This window comes from Hibiscus syriacus, unplaced genomic scaffold, assembly GCF_006381635.1.
Source record: "Hibiscus syriacus cultivar Baekdansim isolate YM2019G1 unplaced genomic scaffold, ASM638163v2 tig00110556_pilon, whole genome shotgun sequence".
Classification (NCBI taxonomy): Eukaryota; Viridiplantae; Streptophyta; class Magnoliopsida; order Malvales; family Malvaceae; genus Hibiscus; species Hibiscus syriacus.
The window spans coordinates 4,475,441-4,500,647 of NW_024062779.1; the positions used below are offsets into that span (position 1 = coordinate 4,475,441).

Consider the following 25,207-nt stretch of genomic DNA (forward strand, 5'->3'; position numbering starts at 1 on the left):
TTTCTGGTTTTATTCATGATTGCTGCTGCCTTTGGCGTATTGGGATTTATCCATGCCTGCAAAGTCTGTGTGTTTTCCAACTAGACACTATTTGATTCAATTTCATTTTCCAATATTCTGAAATTTGTCTATATATCTGCCTCTGCCTCTTCACAACATCAAACCCCATTTTCTTGTTCTGAAATTATGGAGTTAATTACTATTTAATAAATGCATTGGACCTAGGTGATTTATTAACTTGTGCTAATTTGGGAGCAGGGACAGGCAAGGGAATTGGTCTCTTTAATTTGTTTATTTGTGTTTTAGTCCCTTGGATTTTATTAAATTTTAATTCAATATGATATATATAGTAAAATTGTATTTTAACATCCAAAATAATAAATTGTTATGCTTTCTTTTAACGTTATAACAATTTAAATTAATACAATAATAAAAGTACATTGTGCACCCTAAAAAGGCCATTTAACATTATAACTAAATTTCATGATCTAAATTCCTTCAATCGTTTGAGTGATAGCTAATTTAATCAATTTGTCAAGGTAGTAATAAAATATTTTATTTTATTAAAAGCAATTCATTATTCAATTTGTAAAAGGAAATATAGAAATCTTTGACTAGCTTCACCTGAAAGAAAATTACTAAAAGCCGTTGCTCGAGACGTCCTTAAATTCTTATCTTACATAAATCATATATAAAATTACTATAATTTTTTTAACTTTGGAACCATTGATTTTGATTATAATATATTCAAATATGTATTGTAATTATTTATTACACATTATACTTGTCATTCAAAAATAATAATAAATTTGTTATTTAACCTAATAAGGAACAAAAATTCATCCCTCGGCGTTAAAGGGTGGGGCTGTAAATGAGACGAGACAGATCGTGATTTATGCAAGATCGACTCGGTCAAGGCTCGATAAATACTCGAATCGAATGGACTCGACTCGAGCTCGAGTTTTTAACGAGCCAAAATGAGCTACTTGATACTCAACTCGAAAAGCTCGTGAGCAATTCGAAAATATAATATATTAAAATTTTATTTTTTTAAATAAATTATTAATAATATAAACATTTATGTGTTGTTTTTTTAAAATACAGTAAGATTTTCATGTATTTAAGGTTCAAGTTCGAGTTCGAGGCTTCAATCGAATTAAGATTTTTTTTTTCATTTCGAGCTTTTACGAGCTTCATTTCATGATTTTGAATTCGAGTCGAGCTTGAAAATTTTAAGCTCGCGAGTTTTTGAGTCTTTGTATATGCAGAAAATTCCCGTTGGGAGACTCACCCACTAAAATCAAGTGTGTGACCCGGGTCGATCCAGATTAGTTAAAGCGAAGCCTTGTAATTAGAGGGCAACCAATTAAAAAAATCACATGATCTTGACATTTAATTTGTTGTTACTTCTCGTATCATGTACTTTCTCGTTATGGGGTTAATGTGATTAAGGAGCTTAGTTAGTTGTTAATCAAATTCACTAACTCTATTTTCGGTGGCCATCTCGATCTTTCAAAAGTACCAATTAAGCATAGATTGACTAAACTTTTCCCTTTAAATTCAATTTATTTTATAGAAAAAGGAATGCATGTGTATCTTGCTTCAAACAATTAATGTTGCTGTAGTTATCAAAAAGTAAAGTTTATGCAAAACATCCTTAAACCAAACGCATGTAAAAGGAAGACATGACAAATGAATTAGGTTCGGTGTCGGTAGTTTCTTACTTCAATAAGTTGTTTATCAAGTCTTCAATATTCATATTGCAACTACACATGAACAAAGTAGGAATTGAATAACACAACATTAATTAGCTTATGTAAGTTACATGTTTACATTTTTTCTATGGTGCCTCGAGTAGAGGGCTTGCAGGTGTTGGAAGTGTTTTAAGAATCCCAAATGGTGATTTAAAGGCTTTATTTTTTTTGTTCTTCAGTAGATTATGGTCCGAAGTTAATATGTGTTTTACCCCTAAACTACTACTAAAATATCAAATATATACTTGAACAATGATTTTTATATCTAATTTACCTTAAAATTTTTATAAGTTTCATTTTTTTTCCAAACACCCCATCACACCTCCTTGCAAAACGAAAACAACATTTAAAAAAAAACCATCTTCATATAACGCCTGTTTCCAAATTCCTTAAAAGCTACTAAGTGCTAACGATGTTTCATCGGACGTTCATTTGGGTGGGTCTCTTTGTCCCAGATAAACTTCGTTCGATGAATGCCTAGACATAATTTCGATCAATGCTATACCATTTGTCTACAACTGAGCAGTGATTAATTTAAAGAAAATCTTGTTGGGATTCGACTCGAGTTCAATTCATGAGTGTCTTTCTCATGCATGAACCTACGGGTCAGGATTGGATAATTGAGAGGGTAATCAATGACAGATACATGATTTTATATTGGGGACAAATTTAAACTTAAGAATGATGAACTAAAATTCTAGGGAGACGTAATAGATTTTTAATAAGAAATACATAAAAAAAAATTAAAATATATAGTAATCTTAAATTTTCATGGAGGGCAACTGCCCCACCCGCCCCACGTTCCATCCCTGAGAGTAACCTTCATAAGGATATTGGCCGGCATTAGTGGTTGCATGGAGAGTAGAAGAAAGCCATTTGATAATGGTGCTTGAATGTACGAGGTCTTCACAAGTTTGCATTTTAGGCCACCATGGCTCGTCTTTCTTGTCACCGACACCGTGACCCTCCTCTCGAACTTCATTCCACCGGTTTGAAGCTCTGGGTCTTGTCGAACCATTTCATCGTTCCTGTACTAAAATGAACAATAGTCTCGAACCCATTGTTCAGCAGCAAACCAAATCTCAAATCCATCAAAAGCATATGTATAGCCCGAAGATCATTTGGTGAATCCTTATCATCGAATGCAAGTCCTTTGAATAAAGCAAAATGGAATCAATACGTTGTAGATTTATCAAACAAACCTTGTCAATTTATCTGAATTGACCAAATTTACCTTTTCTCGGGATCAGTGGGAGGGCCTGGTCAAAAAATTCCAATCCTTGAATATTGCTGACATCAATTCCATGTAGGGAAGACTGTCAACTCTAGTAATCCACCTACATTAACAACAACGGTCCGGGACAATGCATTTCTATACAACACCATGTCAAGGAAGTGAGAGTGAAAAAGCTTATTAATTGGATAAACTGCACTAAGCTGCCGATTCGTCGCAACCACAAATGGCTCTATTGTTGTATGAGTTTTTAACCTGTAATCAAATTATTTAAACCTTATTCATAAAACCCCCCTCTATATCAAATTTGAAGCTAAGCTAACCAACGTATGTTATTTGCTAGATATGAATTACCAATGGGTTATGAGCTCATGAACACCAGAAATATTTACAGCAACGTAAGTTTTAGCCAACAGCCATAAGGAACCTTCGACCCCATTTTGTGCAGGTGTATAAATCTCGCTCACATCACCGTATTAATCCCCCTTTAGATCTGGCAAACTCAATGCTTTAAACAGACGAGAGTTTGTTTAAGTATGGTTTTCATTTAGTAAGAGAGGTGATTTGAATATAGTAGAGGTGGTTGGATGTTTGGGAAAAATATAAATTAAAATGTTTTTGGGAGTAAATTAGATATAGAATCATTGTTTAAGGATTTATTTGATGTGTTAACACTAATTTAGGGGTAAAATAAAATATTAATTTTTAAAAATATCTTCACGTCATCAATTTAACGGGATTGACAGTGATCATTTTGTTACAACTCGATAACGTTGGTGATCAATTTGTAACGTTTAAAACTTCAGTGGGGAAAACAGAAGCTCACTCAAACATTAGTGACCCATTGATGTAGTTTACCTTTTTTTAACATTCAGTTGTGTGCTATAATCCAATAAATAAAAACTACAAAATAGTCCCAATACACACACAGCAAAGAACCAAAAATCTAATAAGCAATAGAAAAGAGAAGAAAATATAATACAATTAAAAAGATTCTATCTAGAGTAAGTTGTGAAGAAAGGTTCTATCTAGATAATGCAATAGAGGTGCATTAATTTTTTTTTCTTTTTTTCATTAATCGTGTGAGTATATATAAAGTAATTACTGAATGTATTTAGGGATGGGTATGGGTTTAGTTTCGACCAATCTGACCCGACCCGAAAATTTTATATCCTTCACCCCGACCCGATCTGAAAAATATATATCATCCACCCGACTTGAACTCGACCCGACTCGAAATAATTAAAAAAAAATTATTTAAAAAATAATATATAGAGGGGTGTTATTGTAATTATTCCTAAATATATAAGGTAAAATTATAATTTTTTAAGGTCAGATCGGGTCGGGTATTTTTTAACCTAAATCCGGATCTTACTCGACCCGAACATCATTTTAAAAAAAACGACCTGACTCGAACTCAATTTAAAAAAAAACCAAACCCGATCGAGACGGATCGAAACCCATCGGGTTTGAGTCTCATGCCCATCCCTAAATGTATTATCAGTAAATATATTTGTGATAAATAAGAGTGGACTATAGTAAGTATCCTTATTATAAATTTTAAATTTTTAAAATAAATAAATAAAACATGTGTCATAATATTACCCTTATTTATGAAAAATAATTTGCACCCTCGATGCAATGTAAATGATTTCTTTGAAAATGTATTTTTTTAATAATCTAAAATAATTATAAAATAATATTTATTCATGATTTTTTTAACAATTAATAATGTATAAGCACTATATAGATGCATCCTTTAACCAAAGACCTCAAGAGATAGTAACATTATCTTTAACCATCGAGATCATTTAACAAATTTAAAATATAATTAAGGATAAATTACACGTTTAGTACTTAAATTATCAATTTGGATTCGTTTTAGTATCTAAACTTTCAATTTTCCAAAACCATACATAAAGTTTAGCTTTTGTTTCATTTTAGTATCTCATTAAAAACTTTAGTTTTTGTTTCATTTTAGTACCATGTTCAAAATTTGACGTTAAATTTTGATTTTTTTTTGAAAATTTAGGTATTAAAACGGATTAAAATTGATAGTTTATGTACAAAACGCATTAAGTTTTAATGGTGGATACTAAAATGAAATAAAAAATAATAATTTAAGTACTAAATGTGTAGTTTACCCTATAATTAATTAAATGTATCAAAATTGTGAAGAGAAACCCTCACTAGTATCAACTCTACCCTAATTTACTTTTATTTAAATGTGTTGTGTCTTCCTTTTAGATTTATTATAAGTATTTATCTATAATATATTTAAACGAATCATATCTACTATTAAGTATTTTATCTCACATGCATGCAGAATAATTTATTAAACACTAAATTAAGTTAAAGGTAAGTTCCATTTTTTCTTTTCAATAATATTATTTTAATTAAAAAAATTCTAAATCCATCTGGCATTATTCTATTATCAATTGGTTAAAATTTAAAAATCTGAACCTATGTAGTATTAGAATATTGGTAAACTGAGGGACTCATAAGTCGGCCCACAGAATTGGAAAATATTATTACTTATCGTAATATAATAAACGAAAATATAATTTTGTAATGTAACCATGGAAACATAAATATTAGATAGCCTAATTGGACACCCACTCTCTTCTATTATTTTTAATTAATTTTTAGAAAATGTTAATAAATACTTATAATCATGGATCAAGTAACATTTATAAAATATAATTAATAAAACATTTTTATTAATTTTAGTAAATACTAAGATATTATTTTCCTGGCACTAGAGATCAATAACACAAGAAAACAACAGGGCGTTTTTTAAATAACATAGTAAAAATATTTGACAACAGATAGAAATTAAAATAGAAAATTATTTAATTTGTAAAATACATTTTCATTAATCCTATTTGGTTTTGTTAAACCCCCCCCCCCCTTGCAAACTACGTTTAACTTCTTATCTGAGCCGTCAGCCACGCAGTTGCGTGTCAATGTTTTAAAAGAATTTAATAAGAAAATAACATAATTCTAATTTTATTGCTCCATCTTCTTTTGTGAGGTTTTGCTGGTTCTCCTCAAATAGTTGTTTCAAAAGACCACACGCATTTGATGTCCGTGAGGGCCACCATCCCAATATAAGAAAGCGAGTAGTTCCACTCGCGGCACTCCGAAAGTTGACAACGGAGACGTGATATAGATAAGGTCTTCTTGCCACCTTGTTTGGATTTTTTTTTTTGTTTTCTACCCTTGACCTGTTCCCCTGTGGAATACTTAGGACGTGTACGCACTTATGGTTTGGAGAAATATAAAGAAGGAAACATCAATTTCTCTTCCAATTTTACTCTTAAACAATAGGTTGTGTCCGTAACGATGTAAATATAGTTTTAGATTGAAATTTGATTTTCGACTCGATTGAGTTAATTTTTCATAATTCATGCATAATAAGATTAATTTATTTGTTTTTTATATAATATAAAACTCATTAATCTTTTAGAAGCTATATAGAACAAATAATAACAAATTTCGACTTTTATCAAAATATTAACAAGTATTTAATTAATAGAGCCATTAATATTTTTATTTATTAATTATAAAACACGAACCAAATAATTTAGTGATTAGAAAAATGATTATTATTTATATAAATTTTCAATTAAATTTATTATCTGTTAGTATGTTTAAATATTTATTATTAAATAATTAAAAGTATTTTAAATTAAAAAAATCAAACAATCATTCAGTGGACTATTTTATATTTGAGCGACGGGTGATAATGAAACAAAAATCTTTCCACACAAGCTCTGACGTTTCCGTGACCCGAATTTGGCTTCAAGTGCTAACCTTGGGAAATCAAGCCAGACAATTCTCTCCCTGTATATTTCTCTCACTTCCAATCTCCACACCATATCACTTGTTCTTTTTTCATTTGATTCTCTCTCCACAATTATTTCATATCCTTTTCAGTTAATCTGAGCCTCTCTCTCTCCATTGTTGGAAGTAGCCAAGGTCTGCTCTTTGCTCTTCATTTCTCCCCTTCTTATATTATTCTGTTTGATCATAGTTTTCTTCTAAAACCTTAGTTTACGTGATGATGGGTTTGAAACTGATATCCGGTTTCGGTTGAATAATGATTGAAAGATCGAAACTTGTCAACCGTTTTCTGTTAATTTTATTCATGTGGATTATATATGCAATCATCAGCTTTTTTTTTTGAAAGTTGCAATCATCAGCTTTAGTTACTATCATATGGTCGTTTTCACTATGTTCCTTATAGAGTTGGATGTAGTGGAGATCTCTTAATTCAACAGAAGATTTAAGTGGATTTGTAAAAAGTATGGGTAAAAGTGCTGAAAGGACTCCTAATTGTTCTGTGCTGGGGATTTTTGTGTTTATTCAGGGATTTAGATTGCGGTTGCTGGTTTAAATCCTGGGTCTTATTCACTTAACGATTTGTTGTTTCCTTAAACTCTTGATAGTCACCTTTATTTTAGCTCTCCTATTATGTAATCTCTCTGAATGATATCACTCTGACAATTTTTTTCTTCCGGAACTCAGATTAGTTTGGGAGAAAAAAAATGGAGATAACTAATGTGTCTGAATATGAGGCAATTGCAAAGGAAAAGTTACCCAAGATGGTTTATGACTACTATGCATCAGGTGCAGAGGACCAGTGGACTCTCAAGGAGAATCGAAATGCATTTTCTAGGATTTTGTAAGTTCTGTTAATTTACAAATGAATTAGCTTTCGTGTTGTGGACTTGCACTCAGAAAAGAATCATTACTTAAAAGTTTTCCGGCTATCCTTTGTAGGTTAAGATATATGATAGTTTGTGTTTTCATTTAGTGATGCTATTCATTAATTTTCCTGGAAAATAGGTTTCGGCCCCGCATTCTTATTGATGTTAGCAAGATTGACATGACCACTACTGTCTTGGGATTCAAGATTTCGATGCCTATCATGATTGCCCCAACTGCTATGCAGAAAATGGCTCACCCTGACGGTATGAATACTTATGTTTTGCCATTAACTGCTTAGAACAAGCATATAATCTATACACCAAAGTTATATAAGATATTCACAAGGTTAATGAAATTGCAATGCCAATCATCATTTTTCTACCTACATGATGATTGACATTGCAACTTTGGTGTTTTGGAAACAAAATTCTTTTGTAGAATAGTGATTCATAGAAGCAAAGCTGTAAATAAGATATAAAATTTAAGTTTCTTATTGTGATATAACAGCAAATTCTTTATGAAATTTGTTTGTAAATATTTACGATTTGTTCACCAACTTTGCCATAGAAGTTGAACAACTGGACATAATGTTTTTTTAAGATAGCATTGTTCGATGTTACTTATGGAGCTGGTTTGTTGTCTTTTACTGGAATACTATTATAAGATTGTGTGTATGTGTTGAATACTTGTTCTAAGCGGTTTATCCGTGTCCTAAGTCCTAACTTTAAAGTGTGTTTCTTTATGCAGGAGAATACGCAACAGCCCGAGCAGCTTCAGCTGCTGGAACAATAATGGTTTGATTCTAATCATTCATTCATCTTTACTTTAAATCCGAATTTTTCCATGGCTTTTGTTCCACATTCAGCAGTTCGTTGTTTTAGATTATTTATGTTTTCCCCTTCAGACACTATCCTCATGGGCTACTTCCAGTGTTGAGGAGGTCGCTTCAACGGGACCTGGCGTTCGCTTTTTCCAGCTCTATGTGAATCTGAGAACTCATCTTTACACTGTTCTCTATTTAGTATTGCCTGTGAGCATTGAGATATAAATTGTCTGAATCATCGAGTAATCAATGGTTACTGTTTTTTTGATCAGGTATACAAAGACAGGAATGTGGTTGCACAGCTTGTGAGAAGAGCCGAAAGAGCTGGTTTCAAGGCGATTGCCCTTACCGTGGACACTCCAAGACTTGGTCGCAGGGAAGCTGATATCAAGAACAGGTGAGGCAATAAATGCAAGCAAATTAATTAATTAACAATGGGAAGTTTTGGTAAAAGAAAGGAGGTCTTATTTTGGCTTCATTATTTCTTGCATGGACTCATTTGCAGATTTACTTTGCCACCATTCCTGACTTTGAAAAACTTTGAGGGTTTGAACCTTGGCAAAATGGATAAGGTAGGAGATATGTATCTCTAATCACTCTCTGTTGTTCGTTATTTACTTTACCCATTGTTTCATCAAATCCTGCGATTATCTTGCAGACCGATGACTCCGGACTAGCTTCCTATGTTTCTGGCCAAATTGATCGGACACTTAGCTGGAAAGTAAGTTTCTTTTATACATTACGTTTCCGGTACTGCATCAAATAGAAATATATACTCAAATTGTGTTTATGTTTTATAAAACAGGACGTGAAGTGGCTTCAGACAATCACATCATTGCCCATTCTAGTTAAAGGTGTCCTTACTGCCGAGGATGGTAAGCAAGCTGACCTTAAAGAAAGAACCAACTCGATGAAGCTTCTTTTCGTTCTTGCCATGAAAACTCTACAATGTTAATATTGCAGCAAGGTTAGCCGTAGAATCTGGAGCAGCAGGCATTATTGTATCCAATCATGGAGCTCGCCAGCTTGATTATGTACCTGCAACTATCATGGCCTTGGAAGAGGTACAAATGCTTCTTCTTTTTCTGGTTTGAAAGATGTATTATCAAATCGTGTTTCTGTACTACTGCTAGAGTTTTAATACCTTTTTGGAGCCGACGTACAGGTGGTTAAAGCTGCCCAAGGCAGAGTTCCTGTTTTTCTCGATGGAGGGGTTCGGCGTGGAACCGACGTCTTCAAGGCATTGGCTCTGGGAGCATCGGGAATATTTGTAAGCACTTATATAATTAAGATACGAAAAACAGACATTGGTCCAATTAGCCTATCCTTCCTTTCTGCTGTTCCAATAGACGACTTGGAACATTGAGAATGTTCTGTTTGGAGAGCATTTGAAATCTCAATGGCATAGATGAATTCATTGGGTGTGTTCCAATTTTTTTATTTCAGATTGGAAGGCCGGTGGTGTTTTCGTTGGCTGCTGAAGGCGAAGCTGGTGTTAGGAAAGTGCTTGAGATGCTACGTGATGAATTTGAGCTGACCATGGCATTAAGTGGTTGCCGCTCGCTGAAGGAGATCACGCGCAACCACATTGTGGCCGACTGGGACAAACCTCGTGTTGTGCCCAGGCTGTAACCCGGTTGGTGTGTTTCTATGAAATTGCGCATTGCAAATGGGAAATAAGTTCTGAGAATAAACTTTAATTATCACCTCAAACTCGGCGCTTCATACAAGTGTAAGAAATTAGCTCGTGCAAAAGGCGTTAATTTTATAAATGTTTGCTCCTTTTTATTCCTCCAAATTATGGAATGTCAAACTGGCTCAGCTCAATCTTGACGATGATATATTATAATGTTATATCCTGATTCCAAGAAAATGTGCTTCGTTAAAAAAATTATTGGTTTAAAATAAAAATTAAATTATATATTCGATAAAGTAAAACTAAAATAACCTTTTTAAAACATTCGAAGGTGAAAAAAAGAAGTCATTGAACTCGAATACTCGTACTTAAAATTTTATCCTAATGGACAAAACGTATAATTTGTCGGTTAAATTTAACTTTGTTTTAATAATACAAGATGATTAGAGGATAGTATCTACTCAAAATCTTTTATAATCAATGATAATGTTTCGAACTTAAGTTCACTAAGAAGGATTATCAAATTTAAGGGTAAAATACATAAATAGTCTCCAAACTTTTAGGTCGCTTATATTTTGGTTATCCAACTTTTGAAACTTACAATATATTCATCAAACTTTTAGTTCATTTTCATTTTGGTCCCTGCCGTTGCCTCTTGCTGATGTGGCACTTAACCCGTTAACTTTTTCTGACGTGGCATCTTCTACTTCTTCCTCCTCCTCTTCTTCCTTCTTTCTTCTTCCTCCTCCTCTTCTTCTCACACACTCTCTCAATGAAATGTCATATTCAAAACCTTGCCATTTCTTGAATTCCTTTTCTCACTATTTTCCCAAAAAAATTCAGCTTCTCTCTCTACTTTCTTGGGAAAAAGAATAAAAAAGAAATATGACGGGTATACTTGGAGGAATTTAAAGAGTGGATGGATGAAAATTTGGCACAACTTGGAAGAATTTATCGTGCTTTTAACTAGTGAATCTTGATTTTGGCCCTCAAATTCCAAGTCATCTGCTTCATAACTCCATGTTGACTGTTGAGTTATCATATCTGGTTCAAAATGAATAGCACCATAGACAAACTGAAACATAGTAGAGCGTATCCCGAACAAACATTGGAAAAAAATGCTCGAGAAGTCTTCGTGACGTGAAAAGTTAGGTGTAAATTTATTATGGTCTAGGGAAACATAACTTCCAAACATTATAGAAATGATGAGCATTTATTCTATTTTACTCGTGTTTTATTAGTTTCATGAATCTTCAATGTCAGGTGCTTATGATCAACCGCTTCTCTAATTTGGCTTCGTGGATGTTTTGTATTGCTATCATATAATTCCTTCTTTTTTGCTAATATCCGATCACTTTTTGCTGATATCCGATCCGCCAGCTTCTCTAATTAAGAATTCCTTTTGAGTTTCCATTGCTGTTTATGACGCAAAACTAGCATACTATTCTAAAATATGTTGGGACTGATTGGATGATCCCCGCAACTCCCTCGATGTTTTCCATGGGAAAGTATGTTTGGTGCTTGCCATGGGAAAGTATTCTAAAGCTCTCTAATGCATGATTGTGCGGTATCAATACCTTCTTATGTGTCGGTACTAGATTTTTTTTGTTTCAGATGCTTTGCCCCTGTAATTTTTTTTTCAATTAACTAAATAAATATGAGTATTTTATAATTTCGAAGCTAGAAGATGCTATAAACTGAAGACTGAAGTAAAAGGATTTTGTCTTTAATCCTGTAGCCCACATCAGTTTAAAGGCCTAAAAAACTGTGTTCTATTCGATGCCTAAAGATGTGTGATTCTGCATGTTGAGGGCCTTTAGATAATGATGCATTTTTATCAAAGGACTTATTGTACCTTTGCATTATATCTGATTATCTGAGGAGACCTTTTTATTTGCTGCTACTTCCCTAATCTTTTTTATTCTTTTTCCCGAGAAAGTAGGGAGAGAAGCTGAATTTTCTTGGGAAAATAGAGAGAGAAAAGGAATTCAAGAAATGGCAAGATTTTGGATCTGAGATTTTATTGAGAGAGTGTGTGGGAAAAAGAAGAAGAAGAAGAAGAGGAGGAAGTAGAAAATGCCACGTCAGGAAAAATTAACGGGTTAAGTGCCACGTCAGCAACCACTGACGGAGGTAATGGTAGGGATCAAAATAAAAACGAATTAAAAGTTTGATGACTGTATTGTAATTTTCAAAAGTTAGGTTACCAAAATACAAGCGTCCTAAAAGTTTGGGGATTATTTATATATTTTACCCTAAATTTAACTTTAAACAAAGCTTTGATGGTACGGACTGGGATCTGATTCGATTTAATGTACATACTAAAAACTTGATGCCAATTTAGGCGTTGGTTGGTTATGTTTTGCCATAAATTTTGTGGACCTACTTAGCAGAACTGATGTTTCGGCTTCAATTTCTGTTAACATAGAATCCATACGCGTCTTCATTAGCAAAGGCGTGAAACCCGCGGGCGGGGAACTTAGTTTCCTTGCGATTTCATGTTTTTCGTTTTCTGCCCGTGCGATATGGTCACATATGAGTTACTGAGATTGTCGAGTATTTTGCTTTCTCTTGGGTCGGCTCTTACTAAATTTTATACGCGTTTGCATCAAGTTGCCAGCTTTCCCATTTCCCAAATTCTCAAGTTTATTTCATTCTTTTGGTACATGATATTATAATTTTTGTGTTTCTAGTGTTTTATCTTTCATATAACATTGTATGGTAGTGTGATATTAAAAATTTAATGTTTTAGGGTTGGTTTTGATTTTTAGTAAATTTAAATCAGTAGTTTTTTTAAACAATATTAAATTTATCGTCAAAATCATTTAATTCTATCAATTTTGTTTTTTTTACAAACACTAGTAGTAACACTGATTACGTGGCCGTTAACAACATTAATGTAGTGATCCACTGTAATAATGTGGTGATCCGTAATACTTATGTAACAATTCACGTGTGAATACTGACATGACATGATAGAAGGATAATTAATTTTTTTACTCGAGTTTGAGGATATAATTGATTTTTTAACCGAGTTTAAGAGTTTATTTTATCTTTAATTTTTTTAGAAATATTAAACATTATTAAAATATTCATAAAATTATTAGAATAAAAAATTCAATAAAATATAAAATATCATATAATATCAAACTATAAACATAAAAAGTGTTAAATCAAACAAACAAACACTTTCATCGAAAAGTACTTGATTATCTCTCATTAGCTCGAATCTAGCATTATTATTATTCGAATATATTTTCAATCGAACCAACTTTTGTATTAGACTAATAATAAAGTAATGGAAAATATTACGTAAAATGGTGTGAGAATAGTTTTGACGATTAAAATTTATATATTTTATCAATTTAATTTTAATTTAAAATAATTAAATAAATTTGAGTAAGCATATTTGAGAGCTCATCTTTATTCCCTCCCCTCTAAATTTATTGAATGGTGAAATTTATTAAAATGCCTAGAATAAAAATGAGGATAAATTAATATGTTTTTAAATATTTAAAAGTTAAATTTATTAAATTATTTTAATTTACAATTAAATTGATAAAAATATATAAATTTTAAAAATTAAAATTATTATTATATACTACATTTTTAGTGACTGCGATCATAAAAATAATAGGAATGATTAAACTAACAAAAAGATAAATATTTTAGGGTTTTTAATACGGTAAAAAGAAACAACAAATTAGTGTAACAAAAAAATTGGCTTCAAGCTACTACTAGTCGCTTAATTCATACATAAATTTAGAGGAAAAAAGAAATGGGCATTAATAGCTAAACAGAAAGATAGATCAGTTTCTTAGGTTCCACAAAATCCCAAGCATTGATGATGATCTATTTATGATAATGGTAAGGAGAGGTAGCTTGGATTCGCGTCTGTCGTTTTTGGAGGAACCGTTGTAGCGATCTCTTCATGGAAAGCGCCATGCTTGGGCTATTCACCGGAGATTTTAACGTCGGCATCGCCGGTTCTAATCCGGTCGGGGTTCTTATTGTTTCATCCCTTTCCCGGCTTGCAAGCATTAGAATGGCTCTTGCCTGCAATAAAACAAACCCAGCAATCTGTTTTAGATCTAAAAAAAATTTAAACATTTGATTTGAACGAACAAATAATCAATGATCCCTTAATTCAATTCTAAGGCATGAATTGCATAAAGTTTATCAACTAAAATCAATCCTAACCTGAAGCTCTGTAACATCACAAACGCAAACTCTTCCATTGTAAAAAATCGTTAGCTGTTGCTGCTGGTTTTCGCTTCTTTCTTCCAGTACTCTTTGATCAGCAAAAAAATCCATCATTTCGTGGCTGTCGCCGGCACAAGTAGAAGGAAGAAGGCGAAGTTCCAAGTTGCAGTTTCGTCTCATGTTGATTTATGAATATCAAAGTACCGTTGTTCCAAACAAAGCGACTGAGAGAGGGAGAAAGGTGTGTTTTGGCGAATATGAAGAAATGGTAAATTCAAAGGACAGAAGACAATGATAAGATGGAGGGGGGAGATGAAGAAGAAGAAGGGATTTTATACAAAGGGGCCGGGTTGGAATCTTGTGGTGGGCACAGTTGTTTTGAAAGCAACGCTAAACACGTTATGCACTGAAACGAGGCACACAACACGACTACGTAAAAAATAGCTGTGGAATATTGCTTTTATTTAAGCACGTGCAACATGTATTCTTTTGTTTCCTAATTACGTTTTCCATTTGTATAACAAAATTGAGATTCTAAAGAAGACAGACTAATATAAGTCTAAGAAAATATGTTATTAGAAATGTTAATATCTTTTAAACATTTTTAATAGAGTGTTACCTAAAATATTTTTTTATACCGAAAATATTAACATTAGACACTATCAGAAATATTAAAAAAATATCAACATTTCTGGTTACGCCTTTCTTTTGGTTTATATTATGATGTCATGCATCAAAACTATCCCACAAAAGTACAAAGACCTATTTTTAATTAATGGGTAAATTACATACAAAATCACTTGATTATAGTTTTAGTAGTAAATATATTTCTTTCCCTAAAAATTATAAGTATATTATCTAATTAAAACTTTATTAAAAATATATCATCATGAAATTAAAATTTAGACAAGTATTTTATCTGGAGGGTAGAACAATATTTTAGTCTTTAAAATTTATATATTTTGTTCACACCTTGTAAATATTAAAATTTTAAATATTTTAAGTATTTTTTTATAATTTCTAATGATAATTTAATTTTGTATCTTCTAAAATTTAAATATAAAATTTTAAGTTCATACTCCTAATATAAAATCATATGTCTATCCCTATCGGTGAGTATTAAAAGATTATATTTAAATACTTAGAAAGCTAATATCTAATCAATGTGGGATTTGGTAGTGCAAGTTTCACATTGGTTAGATATTAATTTTTTTACCCCTTTAAATATAATCTTTTAAATATATACTTATTTATTGATTAAAGATAAAATTCATATGTATGTATGTATGTATTATTATTGTTATTTAACTCATGCTCATGCCTTTAACCCATATCATATATATATATATATAATTTAAATAAAATTTATTTATTTTTTGTTTCATTTTCTTCTTTTCTTTTTCATTTTAATTATTGATACATGGTTATTTTAGAGATCATGTGTGCAAAAATATGTCTAATCTTACAAATTTTATGTTAACATTTAATCTTTAAAAATTATATATTTAAATAAAAAACTTTATTTATTTTATGTTATTAAAATATTAGATGGTTAGTTTTTTTAATAGTCTAAGGTAATTATAAGGTATTTTCTATTTAATTTTTTTAACTATTGACAATGTACATACATCGATCTTTCAAAGATAGTTGTTCAAACCCAAGATCTTAAATAAAAATAAAAGGATACAAAATATTTAAGGGTCAAATTTTAAATTTTGAATACATGTTCAACTCACATATGTGGCAATATAGATACCACCAATTAGGTCTAATTTAAAATAAAAAATAAAAAGTTTAAAAGCCACTTAATTTCTTTCGAAAGTTTGAAGACCTTAGGAACTAATAATCCTATTAATTAAATAAATGAATGGACACTGATTTAATTTAACATCACAAAAGAAAGGTAAATATACTAAACATATTGATAACGTGCCACTAATAACATGCATTGAAATGCACCACTAATATAAAACAGGGTAAATTTCATAAATAGTAACAATTGTTTTTAAATTTGTTTTATTTGTCATTGAATTTTTAAAAGTTACATAATAGATATTAATCTTTGAACTTTGTTAAATTAAATAAATAACAATCGTTAAATGTTATTAAGGTAAATTAATGAAAAATATCTTATTTAGCCCCTCAATTATAACTAAAATTTCACTTTAATAGTTTTCAACGTTTTTAAGTAGTAATTCTAAAAAAAATAGGATTTTTAGAATATTTTTAAAATATATGAAAATAAATTATTTTTAAAATTAAAAAATATTTTCAAAAAATTCAGTCATCAAACAATGAAATTAATTTTTTTATTAAGCAAAAATTATTTTACAACTAATTATTTATTTAACTGTTGTTGTATTTTTAAAATAAAAAATTTATAATTTTTGACGTCCGAAAATTTATATTATCAAATAATAAAATTATTTTTTTTTATTAATGATGTGATTTAAGCATTTAACTTTTATTTAAAAAAATTTAATGTAATTTAAAAATCATACATCCATAATTTTATAATATCATATCAAATAATTTTTAATTTATATGGTACAAATTTAATATTTATAATATAAAATTAAAAGATTGTGTTTATTTTATCTATATCTATTTTATTTTCAATTCAACGAACCTAATAAAAAATATTTTAATTAAAATTATGAGTAAATTAAATTTTAGTTATAATTTAAGGGTCAAAAGAGATATTTCTTAATGGTTTTGTGCCCATTTTGTAACAAAATTAAAATTTAATATTCATTATGTAACGTTTAGAAGTTAAATGTTCAAAAGGATAATTTTCACATAGTTTAATGACCATTTGTAAATTTTACTGTATAAAATTAGCGGTGAATTGCAACGAATCACATGCGTTCTAGAATTTTCCTTGATAATTTATTTATTCTTGAAAGCGATGTATCTTTGTATTAAATGAGACAGAAATGGGGTGGATTTCTCTTCGGAAATTCCGAGACTGTTGTTTCTGTTTAATTGTCTTTCTATTAATATTAGTGTTTTAAATAAGTAATATAATACAGATAGACGTAAAATGACAATATTTTGTTTGTTTGTTTTAGTTGGTTGCTTACAACACATAATCAAAGTTAAATATGCAAAGTAAATCGTTGTTTAAAAGTTAGTTATAGACAAATTTAAAAATATGTAGTTTTATTCTTTTCTTTTTTTCATAATCTTCTTTTGGATAGTTTCTTCTAATATTAACTAGCGTTTGAGTTTATGGTAACAATTCTAAAATTCAACAATACTGTTTTATAGGCAATAGGATGGATGATACTTCTAATTAATTTGTTTATAGGGTAAATTATGCAAATAATCCCTTGATTATAATAAATTTTCATTTAGGTCCCCCGAGTATGAAATAGTATAATTTGACCGCTGATTTTTAAATATAAAATTAATGTGATAAATAATAGAATTGATATAATAATTTATTTAATCTTTAATACCTATAAATTATTTTAATTTGATCATACATAAAAATTAACTATTAATATTTAAATCTTACATTGATTTTATTCGTTTACTAACTTATTTTCATCATTATCCCTTTCACCATCATCCACTCGCACCAATCACCGTTACCATATTTCTTTTTTTTCTCTTTTTTAATGAATCATCTTGAAACAACATCATCAACACACTCGCACATATGGTTAGGTTCACTTGTATTTAGTAAATCTCTTTTAGTTTCACATTTTTCTAGACAATTGAATAAAAAAATATCAAAGACTGTGATTAATTTATTATTTTTTTCAATGAATATCTTTTCATTTTTTACTATTAATAGGTTAAGTTCTACTTACGCTGTTTAAAACTCTTATTGTTTTACATAATTTTAGAAACATTAGATTGAAAGAGATCAAAGATTAAAATTACCTCCTTATTTTTTTCCAGTGAATATTTTTTCATTTTCTACCACTATATATATATATATATATATATATACTCACACACGATTCATATTCAAAGATTAAAAAAAAGATTAATTAGAATTTTAGGGTCCAACCATTACGATGACAGTCAATGTCAGTGGCCGACAATGACCGGATTCTAGGATCAAACTGATAAAATAATATTTAATACTAATATATTATCATACTAATATATAATGAACTAGGAGAACCTGTGAAAATAATACAAAATAATTTTTGGTCAAGCATGAACTATAATTAAAGCATAGTTTTAACATAAAATTCAAGTAATAAACTTCACAGCTATTGTAATTACTCAATTAAGCTCTTCAAGGGAATATCTCCACCTATATATAGACTTGGTTCATGATATTTAATTACCTTATTGCAATAGCCAACACCAGTCTCGAATAGAACACTATTCCTTCTTTTGTTTGGCCTGCAAGCTCGATATTGTTTGTAATAAAGCATAATGGGCTCAAAATGATAGGGAAAGCTCACTCATCACTCATGTAGTATTCAAGACCATGGCCACTTAGCATCTCTCCATACAAAACATCGTTCCTCATGATCTGTCTCAACCTCGGTTACCGAATCACTTCCTCCAACCTGCATGTGTTTGTCTTTGTTCCATCTTAATCCAGGACAGCATAGCAGTTTCCTATTTCGATTCGAAGCTTCCTCTCTGTATGACGGCTTAGTGTACCTCGGATGTTGTATGAATGACACATTTTTCCACCATAGCTTTAGAGCCTGGGAAAAAAATAGTAATTGGGAATTATGAACACAATGATTATATCCTAAAGCATCCAGCAATCCAGACCAAGCTCTGTGAGGCTGAGTGAGTTCATAGACCAGACATTCCTAACGGCAACACTAAAACCAATGGTCACTCAACCTCTGGGGTATATCCAAATAAAACACAGTCCAGCTGAAGAGTAACAAACTAATCTTGAATTTCTACGTGCTCCCGAGCTTGTAATGGTGAATGGTGTAAAACATTGAAAGTAAAACTTTTATTACAGGCACCTAAATGCATAGTTGTTCCCACAAAAGATGTCAATTTACATAGCTTACACTGTTGAACTGCAAATTGATTCTGATATATCAATTCAGCACTCAGATCATAATTGCTAAACATAAAAGTTCAACAAAGTTGCAATACAGGCAATAGGCCTTGAGATAAGTCCATATATCTACACTTGAATAGCTTAGCTGATCAAGAAGCATAATTAATTAGAGTTTAAATAAACAATTGACTATGCTTGAAACTAGCTGAGTATTGTACTTCTCTTTCAAGATTGAAAAATGGAGCTCTCTTTATACCTTATTTTCATTAAAAAATGTTTGTTCTTATTTTTGTTAAATCACCCAAGCAATTCCCAAGAATTCTACTGAATTTCCTCTATTCGTCTTACTCTCTCCGACATCTGCAAAGCATGTTGTACTAGTCCGCATTATACAGCTAATGTCAAGGATACAAACCACAAGCAGAAAAACGGGTATTTTAATTCCTTATTTCAGTATAAATGAAAATGCAAACCCTTCTACCCAGTAAAATTCGCCAGAAAGATTTTAGAGTATTAATAGTCTTAAGGGTGATATAAGAAACAAAGAAAAATAGAAGTGACTATAAAACTGCTTTTAGGCTGTAAAATGCTTTTCTATCAACATAATCACACGAAGGCCGAAGCAGTAGAGAACTGATGGAGTTCATAGTAAGCTCAAGAGTCCAACCCATACCAAAGTTGAGCACTTTTTAGTTCGACTTACATGCCAGTATATCCACAGGGCAACTTTATGAGGCATCAACCAGAAAAACAGTGCATGGTCATGCACTGATTCCTGAGAGACTCTTTTGGCTTTCAAGGTGGCGAAAAAATAATCACCAAGCTCAGGATGTTGAACAGAAATTGTAACCAGTAAATTTTGATCAGGAGCATTTGCTCTAAGGCTCCAATTCCCGAGCATATCCTGCACATTTTCCCCACGATGCTCACATGGTTAGAGAAAATGCAATTCTTGAATGATGCATGATAGAATCAAAGTCTGGAATGAATATTTAGTCATATTGATTAATTTATCTACACCAAATAGTCGCCATATTCATGCTGGAGTAAAATTTATAGAAGAATTTGTCAACACTTATTTATAAATCCAATAATGAAAACATCTGAAATTATAATGAGATGTAAACCCCCTGAATTCTTAACGAATAACAATATGTGGATATATAAATACATAACACTAGAAACTAATGAAATGGGTAAAGCTAGAACAACAAATGTACAGGAATGAAGGATTCACAGAGAGTGTACCATGAAAGGGCTGACATGCAATGGTTTTGCCACTAAATCAGAATCTGGGTCGAAAACAAATAATACTCTTTCGCCCCAGGGGGTATTAGTTACCTAAAATACAAATCAACAGCGATGTCAACAAATAAAGTAGTAGAATTCGACATTGAATGAGTTCTATAGCAAAACTAAAGTAGCTAGTATTTATAAGCTTTGGTTTCCATTTGGGGAAAATTCAACAAAGAAAATACAAACCTCAGCAATGCACTTCTTCAGAAGCTTAGCGTTTCCTTCCAAATCATAGCAATAATATATGCTCAATGGATTCTGTTCGTACCCCACGCTTGGAGGAATTGTTAGCAGAAAACTGTCACAGTTATTTCATCATAATACTCAAATAATTGAGATAAAACTTTAAAAAAAAGTGTTGACAAAAGAAGGGGTAAGAAAATTCAGGAACTTACACAGGGCCGTCAGTTTTGGTAAACCTACGAGCCTCTTCGACGGAAAGGTGGTCGGGAGGCGTGTTGGGAGCGTGATCTAGGTCGAAAAGAGCGTAGCGAACGGAGTACCGGAAAGAATGGCGGATGGGGCGGCGACGCTCGTGCCATACAGTACCTTCGTAGAGAGAAACAGCTTCAACTTGGGTGGTGGAGAGTGGAGGATGAGGACGGTGGCGCGTGAAGTAGAAGCGGAAGGGAAGGAAGAGAGAGAGAGCGAGGGAAGTGAAAAATGTGGACAGGATTGAGCATAAGAGATAGAAAACTTCCATTTTCCCGTCGAGCAGCACTTGTTACATGCGACTCCTAACTTGACCTTGTTGTGGTTGGTGTTTTACCACCGTTTCGCATTGCCATATGCAGAAGAGATATGCCTATATTTTGGTAAAATTCATCTGAAGTCTATCCTAATTTAAAATTAAACAAATTGATCCCAATATAAAGGAGCTTCGTGTCAATTTTGAAAACGGAGTACTTAAGAACAATAATTATAAAACGATCAATTTTATGTACTTTTAATTAATATGATAATAAATTAAATATTTGAAATTGTCATATTATATTAAATTAATCATAATTCTAATTATTAATAAACATCATAATAAAGAATAGAAGAAAAAATATCCTATAACAAGTCACATTCAGCAACAAGCCCAAAGTTCTGTCTCAAATACACTCCTTTAACTTCAACGAAACATTACTCTTTATAAGTGAAACCATACCCTCAATGCCTCTAAGACTAATTCTATGCAATCTATCATTATTCTCCTGTCAAATATGATAAATATAACAACACCAAACAACATAAATTACGATCCCTAAAAAGATTTTTCCTTTAGTATGCGCTACAACTAACTCAACATATCACTCTAACAAACCCAAACCAATTAATATGATACCCAAATCATTATTAATGTTATTTAATAAAAAAATTGGTTACTAATGCATCATCATAAATTAGTGTTACATCATTATTAAAAAAATCATATAGAAAATTATGCTAAATTTTTAACGACCAAAGATTAAAATGAATTTAATACGTAATGTTAATGATGATTTAAAAAAATAATTAATTGACCAAAATGAATCTGTTGAAATAATTTAATGACTAAGTAAGAATTTTCCCTAAAAAGAGCCTCAAATTCTCCGCCCATTTTCTTTTCATTTTTTCAAGTATATATATTCAGTCTTCTCTTCGTAACTCATTTGCGGTTCCATTTCTTTGAAATAACAGTTCATTTTTTTTTCGCGGGTGCAAAACCAATGGCTGCGATCTTCCAAGGAGTTGGAGCTGCCGCAACTTTATCATCCTCACCGTCTAATTCTTTCGATTCCAATAACTCCTTTTTATCACCTCCTAGATCCTTCTCCGGTAAGCTACTCATTGGATTTTATTTTATTTTCACTTAATTTTTAACTTCGTTTTTTTTCTTCTAAATTTGATTTTGTGCAGTGGGGAAAGGAGCGAGCTTTTCAGTGATCAGATCTGGTGGAATCCTGAATCTGAACTCTAAGGGTCGAAGGGCTCAACAATTGATTTCCAATGCAGTTGCAGTAATTAATCTCTCTCTCTCTCTCTTGCGTGTAGAATCTTAAGGTTCGATTATTTATTTATTTTGTGTTGCTAATGTAATTTTAATTTTAACTAGACCAAAGCTGATAGCGCCGCTGTCTCTTCATCTTCGAAACCAGGGTATGATTCTATTTCTTACTCTGATTTAACTTACGAATTAGTGTTACATTCCTGTAAGATAACATTGAATTCTTTACTTTCTGTTGTTGTTGTTCTTGCGGTCTTATTTTGGAATCTAATGTATTTTGGCTTTCTATTCAGATTTATCCTCTGCTGGAAAATGTTCTTGTAGTCATAATAAGCGAAATTTTCTTTTCTTTTGTTTGATAACTATTTTCCAATGTACGACTTTTTAAATATAAGAGAATTACCAATGATACCATACTTTCTAGGTTGTACTATGCCTCTGGTTTGTGTAGATAAGTTTCTGTTTGAGATGCCTGTATAACAAAGTATCTAACCTTATGTACGGTTTGAGGTTCAGTAATTTGGTACCATTCATGCAACTGTTACTTCAAGGATTTAGTTCTCTCTATCTGTCAACTGAATGACGTGGACATTTATGTCAGACTGTCAGTTGTCAGATGTTAAATGAAAAGGCTGTCACTTGAGTCCTGGGTGTATTCATGCATGCTTCTATCCATGTATGCATATAGGTTTTTATGCGTGTATAAATATTGTATCTGTTTCTGTGTATTGCTATGGAGTTACATTGCATCGTACAAATTTTTACAGTCGTACTTGTTATAAAAAATTCACAATTGTGTCTGCTGTTTACTTTTTTTATGGACAAATGTTAACAACATCATGTCCTATTATCAGTATTTAACTAGATATATATTGTATTGCAGGCATGAGCTTTTACTTTTTGAAGCTCTTCAAGAGGGCTTAGAAGAAGAAATGGATAGGGATCTTCGTGTCTGTGTCATGGGTGAAGATGTGGGTCACTATGGAGGCTCATACAAAGTGACCAAAGGACTGGCTAAAAAATTTGGGGACCTTAGGGTTCTTGATACCCCGATTGCTGAGAATTCCTTCACTGGCATGGGAATTGGAGCTGCTATGACTGGTTTGAGACCGGTTGTTGAGGGAATGAACATGGGATTTCTTCTCCTTGCTTTTAATCAGATCTCCAACAACTGCGGTATGCTTCATTATACATCTGGTGGCCAGTTTACCATACCTATCGTCATTCGTGGGCCTGGTGGTGTTGGACGCCAACTAGGGGCTGAGCACTCTCAACGTCTTGAATCATACTTTCAATCAATCCCTGGAATCCAAATGGTTGCATGTTCAACCCCTTACAATGCCAAGGGTTTAATGAAGGCTGCAATCAGAAGTGAGAACCCTGTTATCCTTTTTGAGCATGTTTTGCTTTACAACCTCAAGGAGAGAATCCCAGATGAGGATTATATCTGTAATCTTGAGGAAGCTGAGATGGTGAGGCCTGGAGAACATGTCACCATTCTAACCTATTCAAGGATGAGATATCATGTGATGCAGGCAGCTAAAACTTTGGTGAACAAGGGATATGATCCCGAAGTAATTGATATTAGGTCTTTGAAACCATTTGATCTATACACAATTGGGAACTCAGTAAAGAAGACACATCGTGTTCTTATTGTGGAGGAGTGCATGCGGACTGGTGGTATTGGTGCTAGCTTGACGGCTGCCATTACCGAGAATTTCAATGATTATTTGGATGCTCCAATTATGTGCTTATCTTCACAGGATGTCCCTACACCATATGCGGGAACACTTGAGGAAGTAACTGTCGTTCAGCCTGCCCAGATTGTGACAGCCGTTGAGCAGCTCTGCCGATAGTTGCAAATTTGCTATGGCAGAAATGCTGATGCATAGTTGATGTTCCATTAGTCTTTTCATGTTTATTATGAACCCAGTTCTCTTGCAACTTTGTTTTCGATTTCTAATTTTTGTTTGTTACCATTTTTGTGTCAATTTAAAACTTGCTAGTGTTTTTGGATTTAAGTCATTGATGTTGTTCTTGTTAGATATGTCTAGAAATTAAGTTGGCAATTTGAAATTTCATTTCATCTTGGTTGGTGGCCAAACTTTGAACATGTGAATTTCATATTTGGTGGCTAACTTGTACATATTGGAAAATTCTTTGGTAGGTGGCCAAACTTTGAACATATTGTTCTTGAAACTCAACTATAAATAGGCATAAGTATTTCCATTAGAAATCATCTCAAAAACAAGTTCTCTCTTCCTCTTGTATTCTTCATTCTCTTACTTTGGGAATTCCAAAGAATTCAATTTGTTGTAATATTGGCGATATAGTGAAGTTATCATACGGTATGGTGCCCGAGGAGTAGACGATATTCTCGTCGAACCTCGTAAATTTGGTGTGTTCTCTCCTTTATTGTTTTTTATTCGGTTCTTTTCCATTGTGTTTCAATATTCAATAGTTTAACAGGTTTATCCGTTGTGCAACCTTTGGTGGTTTTAATCTTGACATTTTAGGTCAATTTTAAAACTACGTTCGTGTGGGAAATAATCCGTTTTCCCCAACAATTGGCATCAGAGC

General features: G+C 31.9%; 4 protein-coding genes across 8 annotated transcripts; 2 read left to right on the top strand and 2 right to left on the bottom strand.

Annotated features, from left to right (window-relative positions):
- The first annotated feature begins 2,756 nt into the window (after positions 1–2,756).
- LOC120131505 (pyruvate dehydrogenase E1 component subunit beta-3, chloroplastic-like) lies at positions 2,757–24,604 on the top strand. Of its 2 annotated transcripts, XM_039148491.1 has the most exons (6): positions 2,757–2,762; positions 15,294–15,299; positions 22,289–22,458; positions 22,540–22,640; positions 22,736–22,779; positions 23,511–24,604. In XM_039148491.1, exons 3-6 carry the CDS (start codon positions 22,350–22,352, stop codon positions 24,481–24,483), a joined length of 1,227 nt encoding a protein of 408 aa, XP_039004422.1. In that variant the 5' UTR covers positions 2,757–2,762; positions 15,294–15,299; positions 22,289–22,349; the 3' UTR covers positions 24,484–24,604. The 2 variants fall into 2 exon arrangements, with proteins under 2 accessions (XP_039004422.1, XP_039004421.1); XM_039148490.1 differs by lacking the exons at positions 2,757–2,762; positions 15,294–15,299 and having other exon boundaries at positions 22,221–22,458.
- On the top strand, positions 6,863–10,322 carry LOC120131506 (peroxisomal (S)-2-hydroxy-acid oxidase). 2 transcript variants are annotated; one of them, XM_039148492.1, is made up of 12 exons: positions 6,863–6,969; positions 7,519–7,675; positions 7,840–7,964; positions 8,449–8,495; positions 8,606–8,683; positions 8,797–8,921; positions 9,030–9,096; positions 9,183–9,245; positions 9,330–9,399; positions 9,488–9,588; positions 9,690–9,794; positions 9,971–10,322. In XM_039148492.1, the coding sequence occupies exons 2-12, from the start codon at positions 7,539–7,541 to the stop codon at positions 10,154–10,156; spliced, it is 1,104 nt and encodes a 367-aa protein (XP_039004423.1). In that variant the 5' UTR covers positions 6,863–6,969; positions 7,519–7,538; the 3' UTR covers positions 10,157–10,322. The 2 variants fall into 2 exon arrangements, with proteins under 2 accessions (XP_039004423.1, XP_039004424.1); XM_039148493.1 differs by lacking the exon at positions 6,863–6,969 and having other exon boundaries at positions 7,564–7,679.
- Positions 13,839–14,662, bottom strand: LOC120131508 (protein TIFY 5A-like). 2 transcript variants are annotated; one of them, XM_039148497.1, is made up of 3 exons: positions 14,486–14,659; positions 14,361–14,449; positions 13,848–14,216 (listed from the first exon to the last, which is right to left on the bottom strand). In XM_039148497.1, exons 1-3 carry the CDS (start codon positions 14,541–14,543, stop codon positions 14,013–14,015), a joined length of 351 nt encoding a protein of 116 aa, XP_039004428.1. In that variant the 5' UTR covers positions 14,544–14,659; the 3' UTR covers positions 13,848–14,012. The 2 variants fall into 2 exon arrangements, with proteins under 2 accessions (XP_039004427.1, XP_039004428.1); XM_039148496.1 differs by having other exon boundaries at positions 13,839–14,216; positions 14,361–14,662.
- LOC120131507 lies at positions 18,603–21,442 on the bottom strand. Of its 2 annotated transcripts, none has more exons than XM_039148494.1 (5): positions 21,051–21,442; positions 20,842–20,953; positions 20,608–20,700; positions 20,033–20,263; positions 18,603–19,042 (listed from the first exon to the last, which is right to left on the bottom strand). In XM_039148494.1, exons 1-5 carry the CDS (start codon positions 21,356–21,358, stop codon positions 18,809–18,811), a joined length of 978 nt encoding a protein of 325 aa, XP_039004425.1. In that variant the 5' UTR covers positions 21,359–21,442; the 3' UTR covers positions 18,603–18,808. The 2 variants fall into 2 exon arrangements, with proteins under 2 accessions (XP_039004425.1, XP_039004426.1); XM_039148495.1 differs by having other exon boundaries at positions 18,607–19,042; positions 20,063–20,263.
- Positions 24,605–25,207: the final 603 nt, after the last annotated feature.

Coding starts and splice junctions, on each gene's coding strand:
- LOC120131506 (XM_039148492.1), top strand. CDS start 7,539: ATGGAGATAACTAATGTGTCTGAATATGAGGCAATTGCAAAGGAAAAG. Junction 8,496..8,605: donor CAGCTGCTGGAACAATAATG/GTTTGATTCTAA, acceptor TTTCCCCTTCAG/ACACTATCCTCATGGGCTAC. Junction 9,589..9,689: donor CTATCATGGCCTTGGAAGAG/GTACAAATGCTT, acceptor GCCGACGTACAG/GTGGTTAAAGCTGCCCAAGG.
- LOC120131508 (XM_039148496.1), bottom strand. CDS start 14,543: ATGAGACGAAACTGCAACTTGGAACTTCGCCTTCTTCCTTCTACTTGT. Junction 14,217..14,360: donor GTGATGTTACAGAGCTTCAG/GTTAGGATTGAT, acceptor GTTTTATTGCAG/GCAAGAGCCATTCTAATGCT.
- LOC120131507 (XM_039148494.1), bottom strand. CDS start 21,358: ATGGAAGTTTTCTATCTCTTATGCTCAATCCTGTCCACATTTTTCACT. Junction 20,954..21,050: donor ACCAAAACTGACGGCCCTGT/GTAAGTTCCTGA, acceptor TAACTGTGACAG/TTTTCTGCTAACAATTCCTC. Junction 20,701..20,841: donor TGAAGAAGTGCATTGCTGAG/GTTTGTATTTTC, acceptor TTTGTATTTTAG/GTAACTAATACCCCCTGGGG.
- LOC120131505 (XM_039148491.1), top strand. CDS start 22,350: ATGGCTGCGATCTTCCAAGGAGTTGGAGCTGCCGCAACTTTATCATCC. Junction 22,641..22,735: donor TGATTTCCAATGCAGTTGCA/GTAATTAATCTC, acceptor AATTTTAACTAG/ACCAAAGCTGATAGCGCCGC. Junction 22,780..23,510: donor TCTTCATCTTCGAAACCAGG/GTATGATTCTAT, acceptor ATTGTATTGCAG/GCATGAGCTTTTACTTTTTG.